General features: G+C 42.7%; 1 protein-coding gene across 1 annotated transcript; it reads left to right on the top strand.

Annotated features, from left to right (window-relative positions):
- The first annotated feature begins 9,677 nt into the window (after positions 1 to 9,677).
- IYD (iodotyrosine deiodinase) lies at positions 9,678 to 23,355 on the top strand. Its single transcript, XM_054995706.1, has 5 exons — positions 9,678 to 9,989; positions 17,414 to 17,608; positions 19,058 to 19,217; positions 19,840 to 19,996; positions 20,955 to 23,355. The coding sequence occupies exons 1-5, from the start codon at positions 9,800 to 9,802 to the stop codon at positions 21,135 to 21,137; spliced, it is 885 nt and encodes a 294-aa protein (XP_054851681.1). The 5' UTR covers positions 9,678 to 9,799; the 3' UTR covers positions 21,138 to 23,355.
- Positions 23,356 to 24,608: the final 1,253 nt, after the last annotated feature.

The following is a 24,608-nucleotide window of genomic DNA, read 5'->3' on the forward strand; positions in this document are numbered from 1 at the left end:
TAGCATGCAAGGAGGACAGTGAGAGGGGGTAACGTAGGGATTTCCAACAATGTATATGAGGATTATCCGGGCTAGAAAACTCTTTCAATTACCAGACAGAGGTTTCAACCAAAAAGATTTTTATTGAAAATAACAAAGATCAACAGCACACAAAACACACACTGCATACACTCAGAGCTACCTGGAAAGTAGTGGTAAAAGTTGGATAGAGTTTAAGGGATTGGGTGATATTTACCATCCAGAAAAGGGAATCTGGGAGAGTGTTGAACGACCTGCACATCAAGGTGGAAGGACTCGAACGGAGGTTCAGGGGTGAGTGCTGGATCCAAGAGCATGCACATAGCTATGGCAGAGAGGCAGTCCAATTACATTTTGGATCCTATTCAGGGGCAAGATTGCATCTTCTGCCCCCAAAACAAAGACTTAATGGTTGTTCCCGGGATGGAACAAAGAATTGAGAAGTTGTATTGTCAAAGACTTTCACGGCCGGAGAACGATGGTTGTTGTGGGTTTTCCGGGCTGTATTGCCGTGGTCTTGGCATTGTAGTTCCTGACGTTTCGCCAGCAGCTGTGGCTGGCATCTTCAGAGGTGTAGCACCAAAAGACACCTCTGAAGATGCCAGCCACAGCTGCTGGCGAAACGTCAGGAACTACAATGCCAAGACCACGGCAATACAGCCCGGAAAACCCACAACAACCATCCATTGAGAAGTTGTTTCTGGGGCAAGACAAAGAGCTGGCGAATTGTCTTGGAAGTGGGACAACGAACCTGCAAACTGTCTCTGGGGTATAACAATGAACTAGGAGGGTTGATTAGGTCTTCCAGGAAGGAATTAAAGTTATCAATAATGATTGATGATCCACGATGTGGATGGGTGAGGCTATTAGCTTCCTGAATTGCCTAAGAAAGTGGTTAAGGGGAGATCACTAGGGTCTGTTGCATTGATTAATTCAGGAACTCCAGGAAGGCCCTATTGTATCAAGATCCTTATCACGCCTCCAGAGGCATGGTGAGCTGGCCTCACCTGTTATTCCCCATGTTGGCACTTTCCATCTTCTGGCTGATATCTGGCTTCCATGTTTCCGCTGGCTGGGGCAGTAGTTTTAGCACTCAAAGCACATTCAGAGTATGGGCTTAGGGCATAACTACATTCATAAGCTTTCTAATATTGTGAGGGCAAGTCTGACTGTTAGCAATTGGGGGCCTCAACAGGCCCAGGAGCAGCAGACTCTGCCGCTCCAGAAAGCTGCTGTCAGAAAGCCGCTCGATGGCCTTAGATAAACTCTGCAATGTGAGGTTCCACTTCTGCCCCCCAGTGGGACTCTGAGCAGATTTGGCAGACTGCTGGCCTCCACCCCCCTTGCCCACTGCCATTGGCTTGTGGGCTGGCCTAGCAGTGGGTCCTGAGAAGTAGAGGTGGGCATGGACCGAAAAACAGACTGGGCCCGATCGGCGTTTGTGAGCTGGCGGGTCGTGGTGTTACCTGAAGTGGTCTCCTTGCATAAATATGATTTATGGGGGGGAATTAGCTGGCAAGGAAGACGGCTATACGAGAGGCGGTAACTGGAATCTATCACTTTTGTATACCGGGTCCCAATCCCAATAAGCCAAGCGAGTCTGGTGCTTCAAATCAATTAATAACTTTTATTAAAGAACAGCACTTTATGCACATACACACCAGTTACTGGGGGAAAATAATCACACGCCCATGCGCGTGCGCGCATACACACACACACACACAGAGTCCTAGGAAATATAAGCCAGAAGCGTGGGAATAGAGCAAGAGGGAGTAATTATATCTACCTATCCTGGAGAAGGGGTCCAGTCCTTAGGAGAGAAGCTTCAAACGTCCTGCATCATCAGCCCAGAGAGAGAGGTGTGGAACAGCGCTTGTGGATCCAGGAAAGCGAGCAAGTGTGAATGAAGAGAGACTTGGGGGAGGGTGACCCTAAGGGAGAAGCCGGGAAGCTTGCACGATTTGAATGGGGTCAGGACCCTACCTTTATAGGTAAAATGTGCCCTGAGGCAAAGGAGAGTTCTCCTGGCAGTTAGGACAAAGAGTCTAATGGCCGGTTCCTGGGTGTAACAAAGGATTTGAGTACTTTAGTTGATGGCTGTCAGGGTGCGTGCAAGCAGATGCAAAGCTAGTTCCAGCACTGCACAAAAGGGACAGTTTTCCTGATGAAGTACTGGAGCCAGGTTAAGTGTTTTTAGGGAGGGGATACAATGTGCCAGGAATGACTGTACATGCTTATGAATGCCAGTTGATCAGTTCCTCAATCACGGATAGGATATCTCATCACAGGGACAAGAATGTGCTAAGTGGGGGTGTCTCAGCGAGACCTTTATTGCTCTGGACCTTTCGGAGCTTGGGTGGACAGTGAGACCAGTTGCATCATAATGCCTCTGCATTCCAATGTGGTACTCCTTAGGTGCCTGGTTCTCCAGATCTGGCAACGACAGGGGCTCTCTGGTTGTCAGTGCCGCAGCCATTTTAAACTCCAGAGGCCTGTACACTTTTAATATTATGAGCAGTCATATGAAAACTGCTATTAAAATGGTGGAGGCCGGGCTGACTGCTCACAGTGGGATGCACCTTTTTTCACAGACGTGATGAACTTTGGCTGGTCCGTCGATCTGTGAAACTAGACATCCTGGCATCGAGCAATCAATTTCCTAGGCAACGTAGGAGCCACCTGCAGACCTTCTGCTGCCTTTGAAACACACCAATCTTACCCTGAAAAATCTTGATAGGCAGCTCTGGCTGCCATCCAGAGAGCTCCCATTATTCTCTATGTGAGCATTTAGTATATAAGACACAGCATGGAGCCGCGGTTTCACTTTCCAGTTGGTTTCCAGTTGGAGTTTTTTTTGGATTGCATTTTTTCGGAAGGCTTGGGGCTTGTGTTGCAGCAAGGCTCTGGGTGGGAGCAAAGTTATTGGGTTTCCTCGACTGAGGGCACACTCTTGATTCTCCTTCCCCCCGCTTTCAATTCTTATTTGCTTGTGGGGCGGTGGGCTAGCCTAGGGCTGTGCCACAACCCAGTATCAGAGCTGGAGTTAGGCTCTTGGTACAAGGTTATTGGTCTCCTTGAGGGCTCACTCTTCTGTCTCATTTCCCCCTTTTCAATTATTATTTGATTGTGGAGTGTTGGGCTAGCCTAGGGCTCTGCCGATTGCTGCAAGCCAATGCAAGCCAATTGGTATTTGCGGCTTTTATTCTATGTACTGGAAGTTTCCTGGGGGCAGCCACTTTGGCGGTCTGTAACTTGGACGCCCAAAATGCAATCTTGGCCAAACTTGGCTGGAGAAGAGCCTGCTGAAGACACGCTGCTAGTTTGGCATCTCTGAGTGTGAAGGGGGCAGTGCTAGGGCCCCCGGAAGTGATGGACCATGGACCAATGAACTGGTCCCCGAACTAGGGTGGGTACATGAATGATCTGTGGTCCGTGGTCTGTGATGTGACGGATCATGGACCGATGGTCTGTGTCTTTTTCCCAGTCCATGCCCATGTCTACTTAGAAGGCCTGGGAGGCTGCTGGCCTCCACCCCCTTTGTTTGCCCCCACAGGCTTGTGGTCTGGCCTAGCCAACCTGCCCCCACCCCCTATAAGGAGGCTGCTGCTTCCAAGGGCAGTTTGCCAAGCTTTTTAGCCTCTAGCTGATGGGCAGCCTCCACTGCCCACTTGGGTGGCATGGCCAACTCTGCCCTGCTGCTGAGAAGGAAAAGGAGAGGGGGAATCCCTGAATTAGGCCAAGGCCCTTGTGCTGCACTGAGCAGTCCCTCCCCGCTGCCTTGTGTGTTGCACCACCATCACCGCCAGTGCACCACTGTCAAATCCGCCAGAGTTGCTGCTGAATCTGCCGTAGTTGCCACTGAAAACTGTTGGAAACCGCTGAACAAAGCTGAAACTGGAGAGAAAATCTGCTTGCTGGCACGCAGTGAATCATGAGGATTCCCAGGTGGCTGTGCACTAAGTGCACACAGGGCATGCCCCCGTCATCTGACTAGCCACTCCTGATTGGACAGTGGAGCCCTGCTAGGTGATAGGCTCCCATGAGGTCATGCAGGGGCAGGCAAGAGCCACCTGAGCTGGGCCGTGGCCGAAGAACCTCCTTAACTCACCCTCATCCCGTGGCCCTGTAAACCAGGCAGACAGTAAGTTGGCATGCCATAGCTTTCCTTAACACAGCTATGGAATGCATCTTCTATCACTGAACCACAGCCCCACCCCAAAGTAGAAAGAGACAGATAACACAACCATGGAGTGCATCTTGCTCATAGAACAATTAAACAATCTATCTCTGTGGTGAACATTAAACTTAACAGTATATGCACAGAAGTTGGTTTGGTGACTGAAGCAAGGCTCTCTGTAAGGAGGAGCAAGCCTCTTACATGAATGGAACAGCTGTTTTTTTCCCTGTGCTTTCAGTGGAGGACAACCTGACTGTAAAAAGGAACCTCCAACAGAATACTTTTTCACACATGCAACTTATTCCTGCTTTTCTTAACAGTCAATCCACTGACATCAGAATCATGTTAAGCACTGAGGTTCCACATGTCTTCCCTCCAATTGCATTTTCATGTCGCTACATCAGTTTATTTTCTTACAAATATGCCTTTAAAATCAGGATTTTGTGTGAAAGTGCTGTCGCTATTGGTGATGTCAAAGTACCAGCTCCCCTTTTTCCTTCTCCTACTTTCTTCTTTCTTCTTTACCTTTCTTCTTCTTGTAATAGAAGAGGGACTGGGCATGCTCATGTGTGAGAATCTGGCAGTCCAAGGTCAGTGAAGAGGGCCGGTATGGCCACTCTGCAACAGTCCCTACAAGAACTGAAAGTGGTAACAAAATTGCAGCCCCTTGCCTACATAAGGAAAAAAAATTCTTTCCATGGGGGGAAGTGGGGTGTATCAAGGGAGTCAAGCACAAAGGCAAATGAGTGCAAGCTGAGTGGCTGAAAAGAGCAATGAGTGCTCCTGAGCCTTCTGAAAGTGCAAGGAGGAGGTAATGGATGCAGCCAAAATAAATCTGGTGAGCAGGCAGAGAAAGAGAAAGGTACCGATCGTTGTAATTAGGGCTGGCGCGTCAATTGAGGCAATGGGGGCAATTGCCTCAAGTGCTGAGCTTAGAAGGAGGCACCGTCCCCACTTGCCTCTTCGCCCCTTTGCTGCTGCTGCCCGCCTTGGCTTGGCTCCCGGCGAACCAGGTGCCCTGGCAGCACGGCAGCTGGAAGGCGAGTGAGGACGCGGGCTGCATCCCTGCTTGCCTCTCTGCCCCTTTGCCACTGCTGCCCACCTCAGGCAAGGGTGACGCTCCCGCGTGATGATGTCACAAGTGATGTCATCACACAGGGCTGGAGCTCGCTTGCGCAGAGTGCACGCACGCAGAACAGGTTTCTCGTCTCAGGTGTCAGAAATGCTGGTGCCAGCCCTGGTTATAATCACATAGTAAGAGCAAGGATTTTTCCTGTGCCTTCTAATAGTAATATATTGTTGTCAGGTGAGTATTTGTTTGTTTTTTAATCTTGAAAATTTGCCAACACAAGGGATGAAAGTTCCTCATTAGTAAGATGAGGGGGGGAAAGCTTAGGGTCGTTTGTCTCACATTCATGGTCCAGTGAGTGGAAAGTGAGCAGGGAGTGGGAGGAACCAAAAAAGGACAGGAAACGTATTACATGTGAACAAGCACAACTCAAGTTGAATTGTTAGAAAAAGATTGGAGTACACATGGCCTCAAAAGAACCAGAAAAAAAAATCCAGGAAAAATGTGAGGTGAAAATAATGCTTCCAGAGAACGTGTAGGATAAACCAAAGCAATAAGAGGCCAGGACCAATGCAATAATGCTGTGTGGAAAACCCCTGAAGGAAATACAATCTGCATTGTATAGGAGATTCTAGAGAAATGCAATGAATGTTTCACATCAGTTGTTTTTGCCTATTCCCTACACCAATTCCCAGAGAATATGGTTATTTGAATTTGTACATGAGGATTTAATTACACTAAGTTTAGTTTTAATAAATCAACATATTGTGGGAGTTTTGTTCAGTTGAACTGCAAGACAGCACAATTGCAGTGAACAAAGACTTGGAAATAAATTTAATAGAAAAGGGACTTGCAAGCAATATGAGTTGTCTCCACTCTGTTTTATACAGGAATATTAAGCACTATATTACTTCAGGGGAAATAAAAGTTATCTCTAAGTAGCTTTGAATGTGAAGTGAATGCAGATAGACTAGGAAGTGGGCAGGTGGCTTGTGCTTCCTATTCTTTTACATCTCTGTCACATATGGTGGGGTGGAATGTTTGCATATTTCCCATGCTAAAAAGGCAAGGACAGCATGGCCGTTTCCACACGGCTTACCTTGTTCCGGAAAACTGCAAAATCTTGTGCGAAATCTCACGAGATGACGCTGTTTTTTTTTTTTTTTTTGAAAATTTTTTATTGGGTTAGAATCCATTATTTCCACATTTACATTCAATTTTCCCCAATTTTTTCATCTCTAACCCCCTCCCTTTCCCCCCCCCTTTTTGTTGACTTCCAACAGCTTTCCAACCCTTTGTCCCCTTTCCCTTACTTTTATTAGCTTCCTCTATCTAAAACAAATATATATTCTCCATTATTCTAAGCAGTACATCCTTAACTATTTTTAACATTATATGCCCAAACTGTAAGCCTTTGTTTCCATCTTAGATAAACAATTTATCCCAATTTTTCAATTTCAGGTATTTCTATATATCATAAACCATATAGATCATACATTCGTTTATATCAAACAATTTGACTTATTCTCTATATATATTACTCATTCTATCTTTTTATAATAGTTCTATATATCTCTCCTCACGTAGTCAATCAATTTGACCCATCTATATCTTCAGACATTCAGTTTGGTACAAAACTTGTCAGAAAAAAAAAGAAAATATTGTTAGTTAATCGCTCCTTATATTTAGTCCTTATAATTAATTATTTTCTCTATGTTCTGTTTGTTAACCTATATATATCTATATATATGTCAATCTATTAATCTGACTGCTTATTAATTCACATTTATCTCTTCTCCCCCCGGTAAAGTCTCCCCCCTCTACTTCAATACTTCAGTAGTTCTCAAACTGCCACAGTTTTCCTCCCACCTCCCATTTCTTCTCCAGGTATTGTTTCAGCTTCTCCCAGTCTGTGTTGAACTGCCCTGAGTCCAGATCTCTCAATTTTCTTGTCATCTTGTCCATTTCAGCCATATACAGCAATTTGTAAGTCCAATCTTCAATAGTTGGCACTTCTTGTACTTTCCATTTTTGCGCATACAAAAGTCTAGCTGCTGCTGTCATATAAAATATCAACGTCCTGTGTTGGGCTGGAATTCCCTCCATTCCCAAGTTCAGTAGCAGGAGTTCTGGGTTCTTATTAATTTGAAATTGTAAAATTTCACTCATTTCTCTTATTATTTCCCCCCAGTACTGCCTGGCTACCTCACACGACCACCACATATGATAGAGGGAGCCCTCATGCTTCTTACATTTCCAGCATTTATTAGAAGTATTCGAATTCCCTAGCGCAATCTTCTTTGGTGTCATGTACCAACGATAGATCATTTTATAAATGTTCTCTTTGATATTAATACATGTCGTTGTCTTCATTGTAGTTTTCCACAAGTATTCCCATGCCTCCATTGTTATTTCTTTATTAAAGTTTATAGCCCATTTCACCATTTGTGTTTTAACTATCTCATCCTCGGTATACCACTTCAACAGTACTTGGTATACCTTGGATATTCTTTTCTTATCTTCTTTAAGAAGGGTCTGCTCTAGTTCCGAATTCTCTATTCGTATACCTCCCTTTACAGAGTCCGAATTATATAAGTCTCTGATCTGTCTATACTGGAACCAATCGTAGTTAGGTGATAGTTCCTCTTGTGTCTTTATTCTAAGTTTGGATGCTTCAGTTTTAGTTATTTCTTTATACGTTAAACATTGTTGTTCATTATCAACAGCTCTCGGGTCTATCACCTCATATGGAACCACCCACAAAGGGGTTCCTTCTTGTAGATAAATTCTGTACTTCTTCCAGATTATGTATAGACTTCTCCGAACAAAGTGATGCAGGAACATCGAGTTGACCTTTACTTTGTCATGCCATAAATATGCGTGCCATCCAAATATTTTTTTATATCCCTCTAGGGCTAATAGTTTCTTGTTCTTTAATGTCATCCATTCTTTCAACCAAACTAGGCAGATTGCATCATGATAAAGTCTCAGATTGGGCAGTTGCATTCCGCCTCTTTCCTTTGCATCTTGTAAAACTTTCACTTTCACTCGAGGCTTCTTGCCTGCCCAAACAAAATCTGATATTTTCCTCTGCCATTTTTCAAATTGTTTGGAGTCTCTGATGATTGGTATTGTCTGTAGCAAAAACATTACTCTTGGTAACACATTCATCTTAACTGCTGCAATCCTGCCCAACCATGACAAATTCAATCTATTCCATTTAATCAAGTCTCTCTCTATCTGAGTCCATAGTTTTTCATAATTGTTTTTGAGATGACGCTGTTATCGCGTCTTCTTGCACAATAACAGCGCCTTCTCGTGCGATTTTGCACGACAACAGCGTTTTCTCGCGTGATTTCGTGTGAGATTTTGCTGTTTTCCGGAACAAGGTAAGCCGTGTGGAAACGGTCCATATCATCTCCCGGGTATGAGTGTGAGAGCGAAGAAGGAACAGAAAGCAACACGTGCTTCTAACGGAATCTGATCTTTAAAAAGGTGTGTGTGTGTGTGGGGGGGTATAATTAAAAGTTGTTATTACAAACCCAGTGAGGTTCATTAAACTGCATATTCTGCGGGGGACATACATATTCTCAATTTTACCATTGGTAAAAGCTAATTCACATTAACTTCCATACTTGATCTACTTTTGAATTTTTCACATGCATAACCTTGCATGGTTTTGCTCAACTTCCCAATACACATTGAGGGGCTCTGTTCATGAGGCATCAGCTGACTCATGAGTAGTCAGTAGGCAGCCGTCCAACACAGGCAGAGGGAAAGCAGCGGCTTCTTTGAGCAGAGCAGTTGCCCTGACTTAGGCCAATCCTACCTATAGTTATGGCCTAAACTAGGCTTGCCAACCTCCAAGTGGGCCTTGGAGTTCTCTTGGAATTACCATTGATCTCCAGATTGCATAGCTCAGATCCTCGGAAGAAAATGTCAGCTTCAGAGGGTGGACTCTGTGGCATCACATTCCTGCTGAGTTCCCTCCCCTCCCTAATCTCTCCCTTTCCAGGCTCCATCTCCAGGAATTGTCCAACCTGGAGTTGGCAACACTAGCCTAAATGTACATGTATGCCTAACAGATTGTGATGAAATTATACATGTGTTCAATGGGCTTGTTCATAAACTACTTTTTTTGACCCTCCTGGAATCTTCCAGCTTCTTTCATTGGCTGAAGGCTCTCATGAACAACCACAAACATTAACATCAATATTTAGCTAGATTTATCAAAAAGCTCTGAATACTGTCGGATTTTCAAAGGCATTCATGCAGCTCAGGAATAATATGAACAATTTTAACATTTGGAAAGCACTCAGAAACTCCTGGAGGTTGAAGAGCAAATGATCTGTGTAAACAGCCCTGAAAAGACGCTGGGTGCAGGAAGCAAAGAGAAGTGAACATTGACCTTTCTCTCTCTCCAGGCTTCGTCCCACCCTGTCCATGCTTATTACGCTTCATGTAGCCAAATCTATCATTGTTAAAGGGAAGCGCTTGCATTGCATGGCTGTGTGCATTACTGCACTTTGACTCCTATGGCCATGGCATTCTCTGCCCTAACACCAGTCTTTATAGCAATCATCTGTGTCTTAATTGGAATCATACTGAAAAGCAGCAGGAAAGGAACTGAGAAAAAGGAAAGTACACCCAATCAGAAGGCTGAGTCTCGCCCATGGGTGGATGAAGATTTAAAGGACAGCACTGACCTTCAAGGAGAAGAAGAAGGTAGGACACTGCTTAATTTTTGTAAGCCAACATCTACAGAACAATGGCAAGGCTGGTAATTCATGGTTTGGAAGCCTCTGTGGCTCCTGAACAATGCAATACATCTCTTGGGCTAGCTGATAAAATGAGGAGGTCGCATGCAATTGCTTTAACAGTGCCTCCCCTTCTCCCAGCCACAGGGTGCAGAAGATGGGCTTCAAGAGGAGAATATGATGGGAGCAACGATAGCAGCTCAGGGGGAGGGGTGTTTGGGAGAAGGGTCTCACGTATTGTCTTCCAGAGGTTATAGGAGGTGATGCATGTGAAAGAAAATGCAGCCGTCACAATATATAGGCTGCAGGGCATGGTAAAGTATCGTTGGTGAAAGATGTTTACACTCTCTAGGTCACTGTTTATTCCATACTAAAGAAGTGTGCCAATGGGTTATTTATCTAGAAGAAATAACTTCTAGTGTGGAGGGCCCTGAATGGCTCTCCTTTCTGGTTTTTTTTAATTTAATTTTTATTTTCTTTAAAATTGTTAAAAAGCGCAAATACTTGGATAAATTTTACACTGAAAATATCAGCATGGTTGCATAAGCGATCAGGATGGAAATCGTGTCTGTTCTATGTGCCGAGCACTGCCTGTTACATTGTTGGTATCAAATGTTCAGTAGTACTACTTATCCTTTTCAACACAGAGTTTCAACACAGGGAAAATGTCCAGTGCTAAACAAGAGTCCTCATTTTCCAGTGTATCATGTTATAGGCTTCTTTACTCTACTTTTGCTTTTTTTGTTTTGCTTTTCATTCCATTGATTGAAACAATCCAAATAAAACTGTTGTAAAATATCCACTCTCAATTTAGAAGAATTACCTCAGATAAAAAGAAAATAAAAAGACTGTCCTATGTAATGCAAAAACTATTTAAAAATGTACTCTCCCCCTTGCCTTTTTATCTACAGAACACTAATTCCTCCTCGTGGTGCACTCTCAATTAAAGTCCAGGATCTCTGCCAACCCAAGCACCTTTTATCCCCAAGGGAACTAAAATTGCTAAGCTAATATATACTGTGAGAAACCTGCTCTTCCTGTGAGCTCGGTTTCAAGGCTTCAAAATAACCCAGAGCAAGGCCTTCAGTAAAATGATATCCTGCAGCAAAGGATTGGGGCACCACGCTAACTTGCTTATGGTAGCCACCACTTATTATTTTTGGTACTCACAGCAGCAGCTTGGACAGGTTATTGGACTTCTTTGCTACAGGGCTTTTTTCACAAAATTGCATTATTGTAGTGTAGTGGTTAGAAACAGACTAGAATCTGGGAGACTTGGGTTCAAATCCCCAGTCTGCCATGGAAGCTCACTAGGTGACCTTGGGCCAGTCACTCTTTTCCAGCCTAAGTTACTTCACAGGATTGTTTTGAAGATAAACGCAGGAGGGGATGTAAGTCACTTTAGATCCCCATTAGGGAGAAAGGTGGAGTATATATGAAGAAAGTAAATGAATCCCATGACTGGAACTCTCATTGTGTGTTCTAGTCCCAAAAATAACCAAAGAGAGCCCCAAACAGATCGAGGCAGTTCATGGGAAGGGAGAAGGGTTAACTCTTTCCTTTCATGCCATTTCCCCAAATCAAATGTAAATTCTAGAGTGGAAAGGTGTGCATGAATTCCGAATGCAAAAGCCTGTTTCTGAATTACAGATGGAGGAAATGTACACTCTGTATCTGCTCCTCCTCCTCTTGCACAGCATTCTGATACTGAATGCAGACTTATTCAATTAACAAAAATTAGTCAGGATTTCCAAATGTGGGCACCTCAATAAACAGAAGTCAGTGGTGCTAGCAGCTGCATTGTAATGGCATTCAGCCATGCTGTCACAAGGGGCAAAAATATTGTGCTTTACACCATGATACTACTTTCCCAGTATCACTGCAATAGTTCCTAAGCTCAAGATATGAGAGGGGTGGCAGGCAGCAAGTGTGTGTGCGGGGGAGGGGGCATAATTCTAAGTCACTTTCTTAACACAAGGGTACTGATAAAGGCAGCACAAGAGTTGCATTGCATTTCTTTATGAGCAGCCAGACCTGCTTGGCTGTCCCTGGGCTCACCAAATTGAGGGCAAGGGAAGGAGGCAGGTATGCATGTACACCTAGAAAATAACATACCTCTGACCTAGCAGTCCATTGCTTTTTGTTCACTGAACTACTTGGGTGCATTCACTAGAGGCGTGTAATGGGGTTAGATTGCAGAAAGGGAAAAGTTTAGACTGCTACAAAGCCATTTTTGTTATTTTATCTGCAACTGAAGCAGGCATTCCTTAGAGCCCTCAGCAAATCAATAGTGGAAAGTGCTGAGAACAGACCATATCAGTGTCACGGAATGCCACCGCTGCAAATCAGTTTTGTTCTCTTGTTTCTATCCCACACTTAGAATGTTTTCTTTTTCTTTATTTAAAGTGTGTAGCCCGCCTCTACTAGATACAAGGTGGTGAATCTTCAAGACATATAAAATACAATCTTCAAATGCCACATCTTTACTAAAACCAGACCAACAGGCTATATAAAAGCTTCACACAATGCCCATAATAAAAAAACATACACTCCAGGCAAGGATCTTCTCTGTACAAGGGGGATGGGGTACATTTGCATCAACAGAGTGACAAACAGGACTAAAAGCTCACCTAGAGGTCTGCTGGGAAAGGATAGCTTTACACATCTTCCTAAATCTCATCAGCACATTTAGAAAATTCCATCACAGAGTATCTGCAACTATACTGTCCAGTACAAGAGACTGGCTTTTCCTAGCACTCCGCAGACTCTAATGGGGAGGTGGACCCTGAGCAACAATGACAGACCTTCAAGGAGAAGAAGAAGGTTTAATCATCACATTATGAGTATCACAGCTTCAACACGGAATGGCTACAGAAAATGTTATTTCCTTAGCTCTGGAATGAAACATGGGGCATCCTGAGAGCACTCATAAACATGACGAAGATCCTGGATCTCCATCCATCTGTGAAAGGTAGAGTGAGTACATGCACAGTCCTAGCTTGGGTCAGAGCCATATGGGGAGGATGGAGGAATTTAACTCTTCAACTTCCTCCATACTGGAACGAGCCCCTCACCCTGTTGTTAGAGTCTTAAATTGGGAGTAGAGGGAGACAGCACAACCTTCCCCCCAACAGCTTCATGTGTCACATGGTAGGGGGAGCTAGAGGAAGAAGGTCAATCAGGTAAAACTGCCCCTATTCTTGTACCCTGTTACCAACCTCCAGGAGAGGCCTGGAATTCTCCTGGAATTACTGCTGATCTCTGGCCTCCAGACTGAGTGACACATAACAGGATAGCAGCCAGTTATACCAGCATAAATATTTTGGACCGAAGGATCAGTATGACATACAGAACATGTGCATGCAGCAGCCTACTGGTGTAAGGTGGGAGAAAAAGGTGGGATGAAGTGATGTGAGGTCAGAAATTTAAATTTTAAATTTTGGTGGGAACAACTGACCTCACGAGAAATGGAGGAGTTAGAAGAGAAGATCTTTGATTTAGACATGACATCATAGGATTTGATGCCACATCCTTGCTCAGCTCCTTTCCCTCCACAAACTCTGCCATCTCCAGGCACCTTCCCCAAATCTCCAGGATTTTCCCAAGCCAGAGATGGAAACACTATTCTTGTTCAGGTATACTTCAAGAGGGAGGATAATTCCTTCCAAAAACATACCCCACCCACTTGCCTATGATCCTTCTGCTACAGTTCATAGTCAGTGGGATCCTGCTGTCCCCTTTCAATTCCTCTGCTGTTGAGTAGAACCACGTGCCTGTCCTGGGCCCCCTCTGATTCCTTGGCTCTGAATTCTGTTTCTTCTGCAGCATATTCAGCACTCGTCAGGATATTCTTTATCATTTTTTCTTTGGTTAATTTACAACATCATATTTCTCTGCATGTCCAGGAGACTCTTCCTTCCTTTTCTGAGGTTTTGCTTGTTTCATCACCCACACAAAGCCCACCCAGTTATGGAAGTGATGGCTGTAATGCAACACTGATTTGTCAGTTTAAACACACTGATTATCCAATAAGCTTTAACAATATTTATTTTCCATTTTTTCAAAAGAGATCTGATAAGAATATTTAAAGCTCTGTTAGACACTGGACAGTAAATGTAAATTAAAATCTCCCTCACCTTTAATAACTCTGTAAATCAGAATCTGTCAATCTGAGATTTTTACACTGTCATCGTGCCAGATAAAGTATAAGTATTTCAGCTACTTAACAAATTTTCCAGTATTAATTTTGCACCATATGTTGAAATCCTTTTGTTATTTTTAAAAAATATCTATAACAGCTTCAACATCAAGGAGGCTCTCTCTAGCTAGTATAGCTGACTGATTTTGCACTGGTATCTGAGAGTGTGTTTACAAAGCAAGGTCTCTTTCATTGATTTTACAAGAATAAAAGGTCAGAATTCCAACACTTCTATCATAACTAGATTGAAATAAACTATAATTCATTAACTGTGCAGCCCTAAGCAGAGTTACATCAGTGGGCTTAGAAAGGGTGTAACTCGGTTTAGAATTGCACTGCAAATATATATCTGAAATTCTAGATAATCTGAAATTCTAGATAACCCTCACAACTCACAAGTACTGTTTCTCACATGTATTTAATAATAATAATAATATTTGATTTATATACCCTCCCTTCAGGGCAACTTAATGCCACACTCAGAGCAGTTTACAAAGTGTGTTGATATTACCCCCACAACAACCACCCTGTGAGTTGGGTGGGGCTAAGAGAGCTCTGGAAGAGCTGGGACTGACCCAAGCAGAGGAGTGGGGAATCAAACCTGGTTCTCCAGATGAGAGTTCTGCTGCCCTTAACCTCTACACCAAATTTGTTTCTTAACCACCTTTCTGTTCTAAAAGCTATGGGATAAATAAATGCAACATCATTAGAACAGTAGATAAAAGTAACTGTGAATAAAAAGGTTTTTTTTTAAATGCTGCAAATAAAAAAGCAGTTCAATGAAATAGTGTAAACAGAGGTAGCAAACAATATTGTGCTTTAGAATCTCAGTGAAAGAAAACCACAAAGCTTATTCAGTGCCAAAGGCCCTCCATAATAAGCAGTTTTTTAAACAACCTGAGAATGTCTAGAGGGAAAGCAGCCAAAGGGGCTTCAGAAAACAGAAAGTTTCACATACTTGAGGCAACAGCTGAAAATGCCCTTTCCCAAATGTCTGCAAACCTGCTTCCCAAAGAAGGGAACCAACCATGCTTGGATCCCAGGCAGCTTCAAAGAGTTGGAAGTGTTTCTTCAAGAACTTTGGGCCTTGAAAACTCCAAACCTGCATTTTAATGGGGCCTATAAATAAACCAGAAGTCAGTTCGTTTAATATAGCTGTGATCTATTAAGCCCATCTCAACTGGTTAGAGTTAAAATTCTGGCAGCCACTTTCTGAACCAATTGAAGTTTCTAGATGGCTTTCAAAGATAGTTTACAGTAATATAATTGGGATATTATTAAAAAAATGCACGTATGTAGCCTGGTCCACTTTATAAAGTAATGGTTGTAGCTGGCAAACCAGCTCAAAGCTAATACAAAGTTTTCTAGCCACCCCTGTAACTTGCATCTCCAATAACCAGGAGCAGCACCAAACGGAATCCTTGATCTTTCAGGGGGAGTTTAATCCCATTCATGCCAGGTTTACACTGATTCCCAAGTCAACTTTATCCCACTCATCTGGATTAAGTTTCAGTTTTTCACCCACATTCAGACCTTCACTGGTTCCAGACACCATTTCAGGGCTACAATTGCCTGCTTTAAATTAGATGGAAAGGAGAAAAAGAGTTACTACTACTAGCAATCATCTGCATATAGTTGGCATTGTGCTCCACATCTTCAGATGATTCCGCTGTTGAACAGCACGGCAACAATTTGGAACCCTCCATCTGTAGCACTTGATAAGCTAATGGCTGATAAGTGGAGTGATGGATTCCCAGCACTGTTTTCTGAGACCCACACAGCAGGAAAGCTCAGAGCCTCTTCAAAACAGTGCCTCCCAAACACATTCTTCAGCAGCTCAGGATATTATTATAGTTGATGCTGAAAAGTCCAGGAGAACCAGCAGAAAGACATCTTCCTTGTTAGCATCAGGGTGACTAAAGTTGATTCTGTTCCATATTAGTGTTGCCAACTCGAGGTGGAGAAACTCCTGGAGATCTGGAGATAGGGGATGAAGTCTGAAGAGAGTAAAGCTTGGGTAGAGGAGGGAACTCAATAGGGATGGGATATCATAGGGTCTACCCTTTGAAGCTCCCATTTTCTCCAAGGGAACTGATCTCTGCGGTCGGTCATAATTCTAGGAGAACTGCAAGCCCCGCCTTGAGGATGGCAACCCTAGTCCCTTACCCAAGCTGGAAACCAGACTAAAAAGGATCCAGACAATCCATGTCCTCAAGAAATACCACCATTCCAAGTACCCTGCCCAAGAAAGGTTGATTAGAGCCTAGCCTATAATTGTTTCACTTGCTAGCATTTTTAAAGTAAAAGTTTTACAACTGTCTCTTTTAAAGCCTCACATTAACATCTGCTTCTTGGTACTGTGATTTGAGCTGCACTTGAGTTATATGCACAGTACAGGTGGAGGCTCCACTAAAAATGTCAGAACAGGACAATCATAGGCACAGTGCAAGAAGGATATAGGAAATAACAACAGCAACAACAACAACATTCGATTTATATACTGCCCTTCAGGACAACTAAATGCCCACTCAGAGTGGTTTACAAAGTATGCCATTATTATCCCCACAACAAACACCCTGTGAGGTGGGTGGGGCTGAGAGAGCTCCAGAGAACTGTGACTAGCCCAAGGTCACCCAGCTGGCTTCAAGTGGAGGAGTGGGGAATCAAACCCGGCTCTTCAGATTAGAGTCCCGTGCTCTTAACCACTACACCAAACTGGCTGGCTGAAGGGAAGTCAAAAAAAGGTCCTGAGCTGAATAGACATACAAATTGTGGAAGCCATAGCCTGATGTGGAGAATGAGGAACATACCCAAGACCTGCTAAATACAGCCACCGTAGGATTATTAAAAGGGTCTATGATTGGAGAAGGGCTATGCATTTAAAGACTGCATCCAAAAAATGCTTAAACTCACTGCTACAGTTGGTGTGAGACTTCTCTAATAACTGGAAAGAAGGCGGTCATGACTTTAGGCAAAGTTCTGTAACTCTTGAAAAAGGAAAGCTATTCTTGGGAGCTTTGTTAATACGTACCCGGCTCTGATAATTGACATTATTCAAAATATCTGGATTTTCATTTTCAGTGGGGTAAATTTTGATTACATAATTTTATACTGACACGAGCCAAACTTACCCTGCAGCTAAGGAAGCCTCTTAACTCAAGTGTGTGCCCTTCCCTCTCTGGTTTTTCCTATAGATGATGGTGGCGAATGGCAAGGCTTAGATGACGACATTGCTCACATCCCTTTCATGACCGAGCGTTACTCTGAAGAAGACATGGTTAAAAGATCAAAGGATTTGTACACCCTTCTCAATAAGAGACGGTCTGTCAGGTTTATAAGCGATGAGCCTGTTCCAAGGGAAGTCATTGATAATGTGATTAAAGCAGCAGGTACTGGCAAATATGAAATGCTGGGCAGCCATTCTAGCGTCTTTTTAGCTTTAGCTGTAAATGTGTTCAGCCTCCACTTGTTATTGTAAGATGCTTGCAAAAGGAGAATCAGCAATGATCCCAAAGAACAGGAGGATCCAAAACTTTGTGACATAATTTTCAACTGGTTTCAATACCCTCCAACAGACCCTCTCTCTAAAGTCGTCACAAACATGAGTAATGCATGTTCTTAACTTACACTGGCATTACAGCAGCTGCTACAGAGCAGAGCTTTCGTAAGTTGCCAGGGCAATGTCTTGGCTAGGAGCCACAGCCTAAAAACTGGGCAATACAAGTGCAAGGAGGGACCACAACACTGGCATTTCCCATTTGGACCCGGGTCATGCTGGAAGGAACCATGCTGCAGTGGTTCCCATGCCATAGGCATAACATAAGAAAGAGGCCTTTGACACCTTGACTTGGATTTCTTGCATGATTTGAAAATAGAACCAAGATGCATGTTTTGGCTTTTGTTACAAAAGCCAAGACATGCATCTTGGTTTTATTCTGTGTAACTATGTAACTGATGTAGACATATAATATGTGCATAGCCACAAAATGGCATCATATCACCTATGTTGTCTGCAAACACAGTCATTCAGGATGACTTTGCAAAGAGAAGAGAAGATTTAAGTACAAGAAGTTGGCAGCTCTTTTGAGGGAATGTGACATAAAGTATAAATGGCTACTCCCGGAAGGAATCGGGTTTAGTCATAAAGATCAAGCTTACAAGATTAATTCGGAAGATCAGCTAAGGGATTTTGTGGATATAAATCCAGAATTTGGACCAGATACCAAGCAAAAAGAAGAAGATCCGAAGCCTGAAGGGAGGGGGGAGGCAACGAGCGCTGTGGCGGTAGATGCTCAGAGGGAATTGCGTCCGAGGCCCAGAGGAGGGGAAAAGATTTAACTGGAACTGTACTTTGTAATTTGTATGATCAATCACTCCTCTACTACTTTATTAAGCTATTTTTTTATTATGGTAGTATGAAGGGAAAGCATTGAAGTGTAGCGTTTAGTGTTTGTAGGCTACCTTCCCTTTTTTCCCACCCCCCCTTCCCCTTCTCTTTTTTCTCCCTTCTTTTCCTTCCCTTGTGCTATTGTAGTCTTTTGTAGTTACTGTTATTGTAGTTTTGTATGTTAGATATTGAAAAATAAAAAAAATTTTTTTAAAAGGATGACTTTGCAAATGTCCACATGCATCCATATCTACTAAAGTGGTACACATTGAGCAATGGTGCATTCATGTACTATCATGATACATTTTTATTCAATATGACAATGACTGCTGTTACTAATTAGCTCTAGGATTCTTTAAATAAAAAATGCTTAATGTTAGAGATCTATTTTCTTTATCTTTTTGTGAATTTACTTCCTTTAATATTAATGCTTCTTTTTATTTGACTAAAGGAACAGCTCCCAGTGGAGCACACACCGAGCCATGGACCTTTGTTGTAATACAAGATCCAGAAGTAAAACATAAGATCCGGGAGATCATTGAAGAGGAGGAAGAAATAAACTATCAGAAAAGAATGGGAGACAGATGGGTTAATGACTTGAAAAGACTAAGGTATCAATAATTCTCTCTGCTCAAACATATATGTTTTAAGGAATGTTACTGGACTTCAAAACTTGTGTGAAGTCTGATTTGGAATAGAAAGGACATTATATATCTTTTTGAGTCAGTAATTTCTCCAAGGAAATGAATCTACACATTCTGAATAAGAAATCCCATGAAAATGAATATTTTAAATGCATAAAAATAAATATTAATCTGGCCATTTGAGGATCTAAAAACTCATCAGTTACATTATAATGTATGCTATAATATTTGTATGACCTTAGTACAGTCCATATAAAAGAAAAAAGTGATGTGTACAACATTTTCAACTTTTTAAGAAGTATCTTTCTAAATAATGAAGTCATGATTGACACGAAATTTTCATAGCAGAAAACAAACTTATCACATTCAGTACACAGCAATTGTTTCTTGAATGGTGTTTAGTCCAAAAGGAGGAAGTATTGTACGGCTGCAGCAACCCTATCCCCAGGGATTTCTACCATTCCCTTACAGATGGATAATTGTAACATATTTATTGGGCTTTCTTATAGCCAAGGCAAATATGTGTAAGTGAGGCTATATATTAAATAAATAACTTAATAGTAAGGATTTAAAATCACCCTTTTTCTAGGACAAACTGGATCAAAGAATACTTGGATACAGCTCCCTACCTGATCCTTATTTTCAAGCAGGTGTATGGAATGCATCCAGATGGAAAAAAGAAAACCCATTACTACAATGAAATCAGTGTTTCTATTGCCTGTGGCATTCTCCTTGCTGCACTACAGGTATGCTTGCAATTTAAGTATGAGTTGGACCAGGGTAAAGGTTGGAAAGCTGCATGTGCAGCAGTACTCTAGATGACAACTAGCACATAGTTCAACCTTGCTATCAACTTTCATCCAGGCCACACTGGCCAGGCAGGGGGAGGGTATTTTCATATGAACACATATGCTGGTGCCAAAACACAGATCATGGGAGAGCCCTGGGACCACTGCAATGTGGAGTATGTGCTCAGGCACACCTATTATGATAGCATGGCCAAGGCTTTAAAAATGAAAGAAAATCCATGCTTTGAGATAATATACAAAAGTCTACTGGGAATAATGAAGAGAGAGAGCTTGGCATATGTAAGTTCCACTGGGACTTTCCAGTCCAAGACTAAACATGCTTATTCTGAAGTAGCATCTGTTACATTCACTGGGACTTGCATTTAGTTTAGAATGGCAGCCTTAGACGTTTAGCTGTACTCTTTGTTTCAGTTTTCTCCAAATTGTGCCCATACTTGTTATAGGATTAAGCATATTCCAAGTCCCATTTGAAGTTCATCCTTCCTTTAACTTCACAACAACCCTATGCTGTAGGCTAGGACTGGGGACAATGACATGCTCAAGTTCACCCTGTAAGTGTCATAGTTGATAGAAATTTATGTGGGGTCTTTGTATTCAAACCCAGCTCTTTACTGGTTATACCACACAAGCTCAAGAGTGCAATTACTTCCCAAACACTGAATGTATAGATTCTGAGTTATGACTTCATCATGAGAGCAGGTGTGTGGATGGCTGCATTTCCTCCTTGACATAAAGAAGGTGGGGGGGAACAGGAACAAATATGCACAATGTAGCATTATATTCCATTTCCACAGACACAATTATGTAAGCTGAGAAAAAAATTCCAATGTATTGATTATCAGCTGAAACAAGGAGATGAGAGAACACTACCTGTAACTCTTCTTTTTGGTTTTAGAATGTGGGTCTGGTGACAGTGACCACAACGCCACTGAACTGTGGCCCACGCCTGAGAGTGCTGCTGCAGCGTCCAGTGAATGAAAAGCTCCTTTTGCTTTTGCCCGTTGGGTATCCCAGTAAAGATGCCACAGTACCTGACTTGAAACGAAAGCCAGTGGATGACATTATGGTGGTTATATAAATATGCTATGGTGCAGTTGGGACAAAACCCTCAGAAATGTATTTTTTCACAGAAAACAGTCTTTGGCCATTTCTTCCCTGCACACATCCACAAATTTATGCACACCCACAATTCCAAAGAGGATGCTATATGTGAACTGAAAATACTGACATACCTGGTTACATGTGATTCCCGCAGCTTTCATGATAACATGTAGCTGGGCATGGGCATATTTCTGTTTCACGTGCAACATCTGCCACATAAGGATGACCTGGCCAGGGCACCCATGTCCAAAAACATTCACTTAGAGGAGGCCACAGCATGTCTGAACCAGGGCCAGACTTTGGGGTAAAAGTCTGGGGTCCCTATTTATGAGATCAGCAGGGTGATCTCAAAACCAGAACAGAGCTTTACATCTGAACAATATGTTATCATATAAAGAAAGCAATTACGACAATTGTCCTATGTCTAAAATTACCTTATGGCATCACTAGTTTGAACTGGCACATGTGTTACCTGAAATGGTCTCCTTGCATAAATATGATTTATGGGGGAATTAGCTAGCAAGGAAGACGGCTATATGAGAGGCGGTAACTGGAATCTATCACCTTTGTATACCAGGTCCCAATCCCAATAAGCCAAGCAAGTCTGGTGCTTCAAATCAATCAGTAACTTTATGTACATACATGCCAATTACTGGGGGAAATAACCCCAACACACACACACACACACACAGTCCTAGGAAATAATAGCCAGAAGTGTGGGAATACAGCAAGAAGGAGTAATTATATCTACCTATCCTGGAGAAGGGGTCCAGAGAGAAGCTTCAAACGTCCTGCATGTCAGCCCAGAGAGAGAGATGTGGAACAGTGCTTGTGGATCCAGAGAAGTAAGCAAGCATGAACGAAGAGAGACTTTGGGGGGGGGGTGACCCTAAGGGAGAAGCCAGGAAGCTTGCACGATTTGAATGAGGCCAGAACTCAACCTTTAAAGGCAAAATGTGCCCTGAGGTGGAGGAGAGTCCTCCTGGCAGTTAGGACAAAGAGTCCAATGGTTGGTTCCTGGGTGTAACAAAGGATTCGAGTACTTTGATTGATGGCTGTCAGGGTGTGTGAAAGCAGATGCAAAACTCGTCCCAGTGCTGCACAAAAGGGACAGTTTTCCTGATGAAGTACCGGAGCAAGGTTAAGTGTTTTTAGAGAGGGGATACAATGTGCCAGGAACGACTGTACATGCTTATGAATGCCAATTGATTAATTCCTCAATCACGGACAGGGGTCTCATTATGGGAGGAGGGATAGGAATGTGCTAAGTGGGGGTGTCTCAGCAAGACCTTTATTGCTCTGGGCCTTCTGGAGTTTGGGTGGACAGCGAGGCCAGTTGCATCACAATACCTCTGCATTCCAATGCGGCATTCCTTACATGCCTTCTCCAGGGCAGGATCTGGCAACGACAGGGGCTCTCTGGTTGTCAGTGCTGCAGCCATTTTAAACTCCAGAGGCCTGTATACTTTTAATGTCATGAGCGGTCATATGAAACTGCTATTAAAAATGGCGGAGGCCGGGCTGACTGCTCACACATGGTCTAGACAGTCTTCTCCTTTTCCCCGTCTCTCCTTCAGCCACAACTTATGTGTGTTTCTCTGACACTTTCATAGTACTAATAATGACAATGGGTGTGTTTACTAATGACTGTAAGTAATCAGAATAAATGATTTGATAGGTTTAATTATTGATTAGTATTATTGATTTTCTCATGGGAAATATGAAATTATGTTTAAACAACCTTCATTTCTTCCATTTTTATGCTCCAAGGTCTAAATTACATAGTAGCTTGTCTTGATATTTTGATTTGTAAGATACACATGTGAGTATGTTCTGGTGGGGAAAAAATGGAGTTAAATAAGATAGCCAAATCTTGGCATTCATATTGCTCCCTCTGCATACAGATAAGTAAGTCTTGTATTGTTTTATATAGTACCTCTTCTGTTTTAAATTATGTTTGGAAGACGTGTTTACAGGCAACTTTAAAGTGCTTCAGCTGAGTTTTGGCTTTGTATTTTTCCCCTGAAAGAGTGTCTTAGATACAATGAAATGCTCTATTTGGGCTCAGCTTACATGTATTAATTAAAGCCTTTTTATTTGTTTGCTGTAATGACCACGTAATTTGAACAGCTATTCAATTGATGCCTGATCATAAGGGTAGCTCTATAAGAAAATAAACATGGATATGTCACATATCTGAAAAAGTTCCTGTCTTAACAGTGCATGAGCAAGATCAAACACGTGTTCATGATATATTAATCAGGAATAAATACCATCTCTAGGTCTAGACTTATACCATTTAAAATTTGAGAACTCCGCTCTGCTGCCAGCAACTGTGTGGATTCTCCACTGCTGCCGGGTGGTGCCTGGAGTTTTCCCAGAATTATAACTAATCAGAATTATAACTAATCATAGATTAGTTCCCCTGAAGAAAATGGCAGCTGCAAACTCTATGGTATACCATAGATTCTAGGTGAAATGTCTACTCAAATAACCCCTTAATAGACATAACCCCCCACATCTCCTGAATTTCCCAGAAATTCATACTAGGGTTGCCAAGTCTGGGTTGGGAAATTCCTGGAGATCTGGGCATGGAAAGGTGGGGGTTGTGGAAGAGAGGGACCTAACTGGGATATAATGCCATACAGCCCATGCTCCAGAGCAGCCAGTTTCTCCAGGGAAACTGATGTCTGTAGAATGGAGATGAGTTGTAATTCTGGGAGATCTCCCAGCTCCACTGACCTTGGCAGCCCTAGCCACCACTGATAGTCCTGGCTGAAGCCACTGTCCTACTGAGACCCATAGTAAAGGGCACCCTATCTCTGGGGTTTCCTAAACTCATTGCAGTGGCAGCCTGAGTCAAGGGAAGCAAAGTGATTGCATGATTATCTCAGCAGTACCTCTCACTTTCTCCTTCCGAATATGGGAAGTCCAGGGCAACTTTTGAAGGGCATTTTCTTCTATTTATGAGAAAGTTTGTTTAAAACATTTATATGTTGCCTTAACCCTTTGAATTTAAGGTGTCTAATGAAGCAACAAGTTGCAAATGCATACAACACAACATAGCAAGCAATAATAAAATAAACACAACAGAGTTAGGTCTCCCCAAAACAAATGTACACCAAATGCCCTTTGAAATGTGACCATATTAAACATATCCCTAAATGCAAAAAGGGCAGGTGCTCTCTACACTAGCTGGTAACTCATTCAAAAAGACTGGTCCTGCCACAGAAAACACTTTCAAGCTATGGCCGAAGTGGCCTGAGAGAGAACACCACAAGGAAAAGAAGATAGGCACTTTCACTACTTCACCCCGCTACCTTATTCTGTTTTGTATCCCTTGATGCCTCCTCTTTCCCTGAAGCTGGGGGTGGGGGTGGGGGGAGAGACTTCAGACAACATTTAAAATAAGGAGGAGGGAGTCAGCCCTTCATATTAATGCACTGGA

This window comes from Eublepharis macularius, chromosome 1, assembly GCF_028583425.1.
Source record: "Eublepharis macularius isolate TG4126 chromosome 1, MPM_Emac_v1.0, whole genome shotgun sequence".
Classification (NCBI taxonomy): domain Eukaryota; kingdom Metazoa; phylum Chordata; class Lepidosauria; order Squamata; family Eublepharidae; genus Eublepharis; species Eublepharis macularius.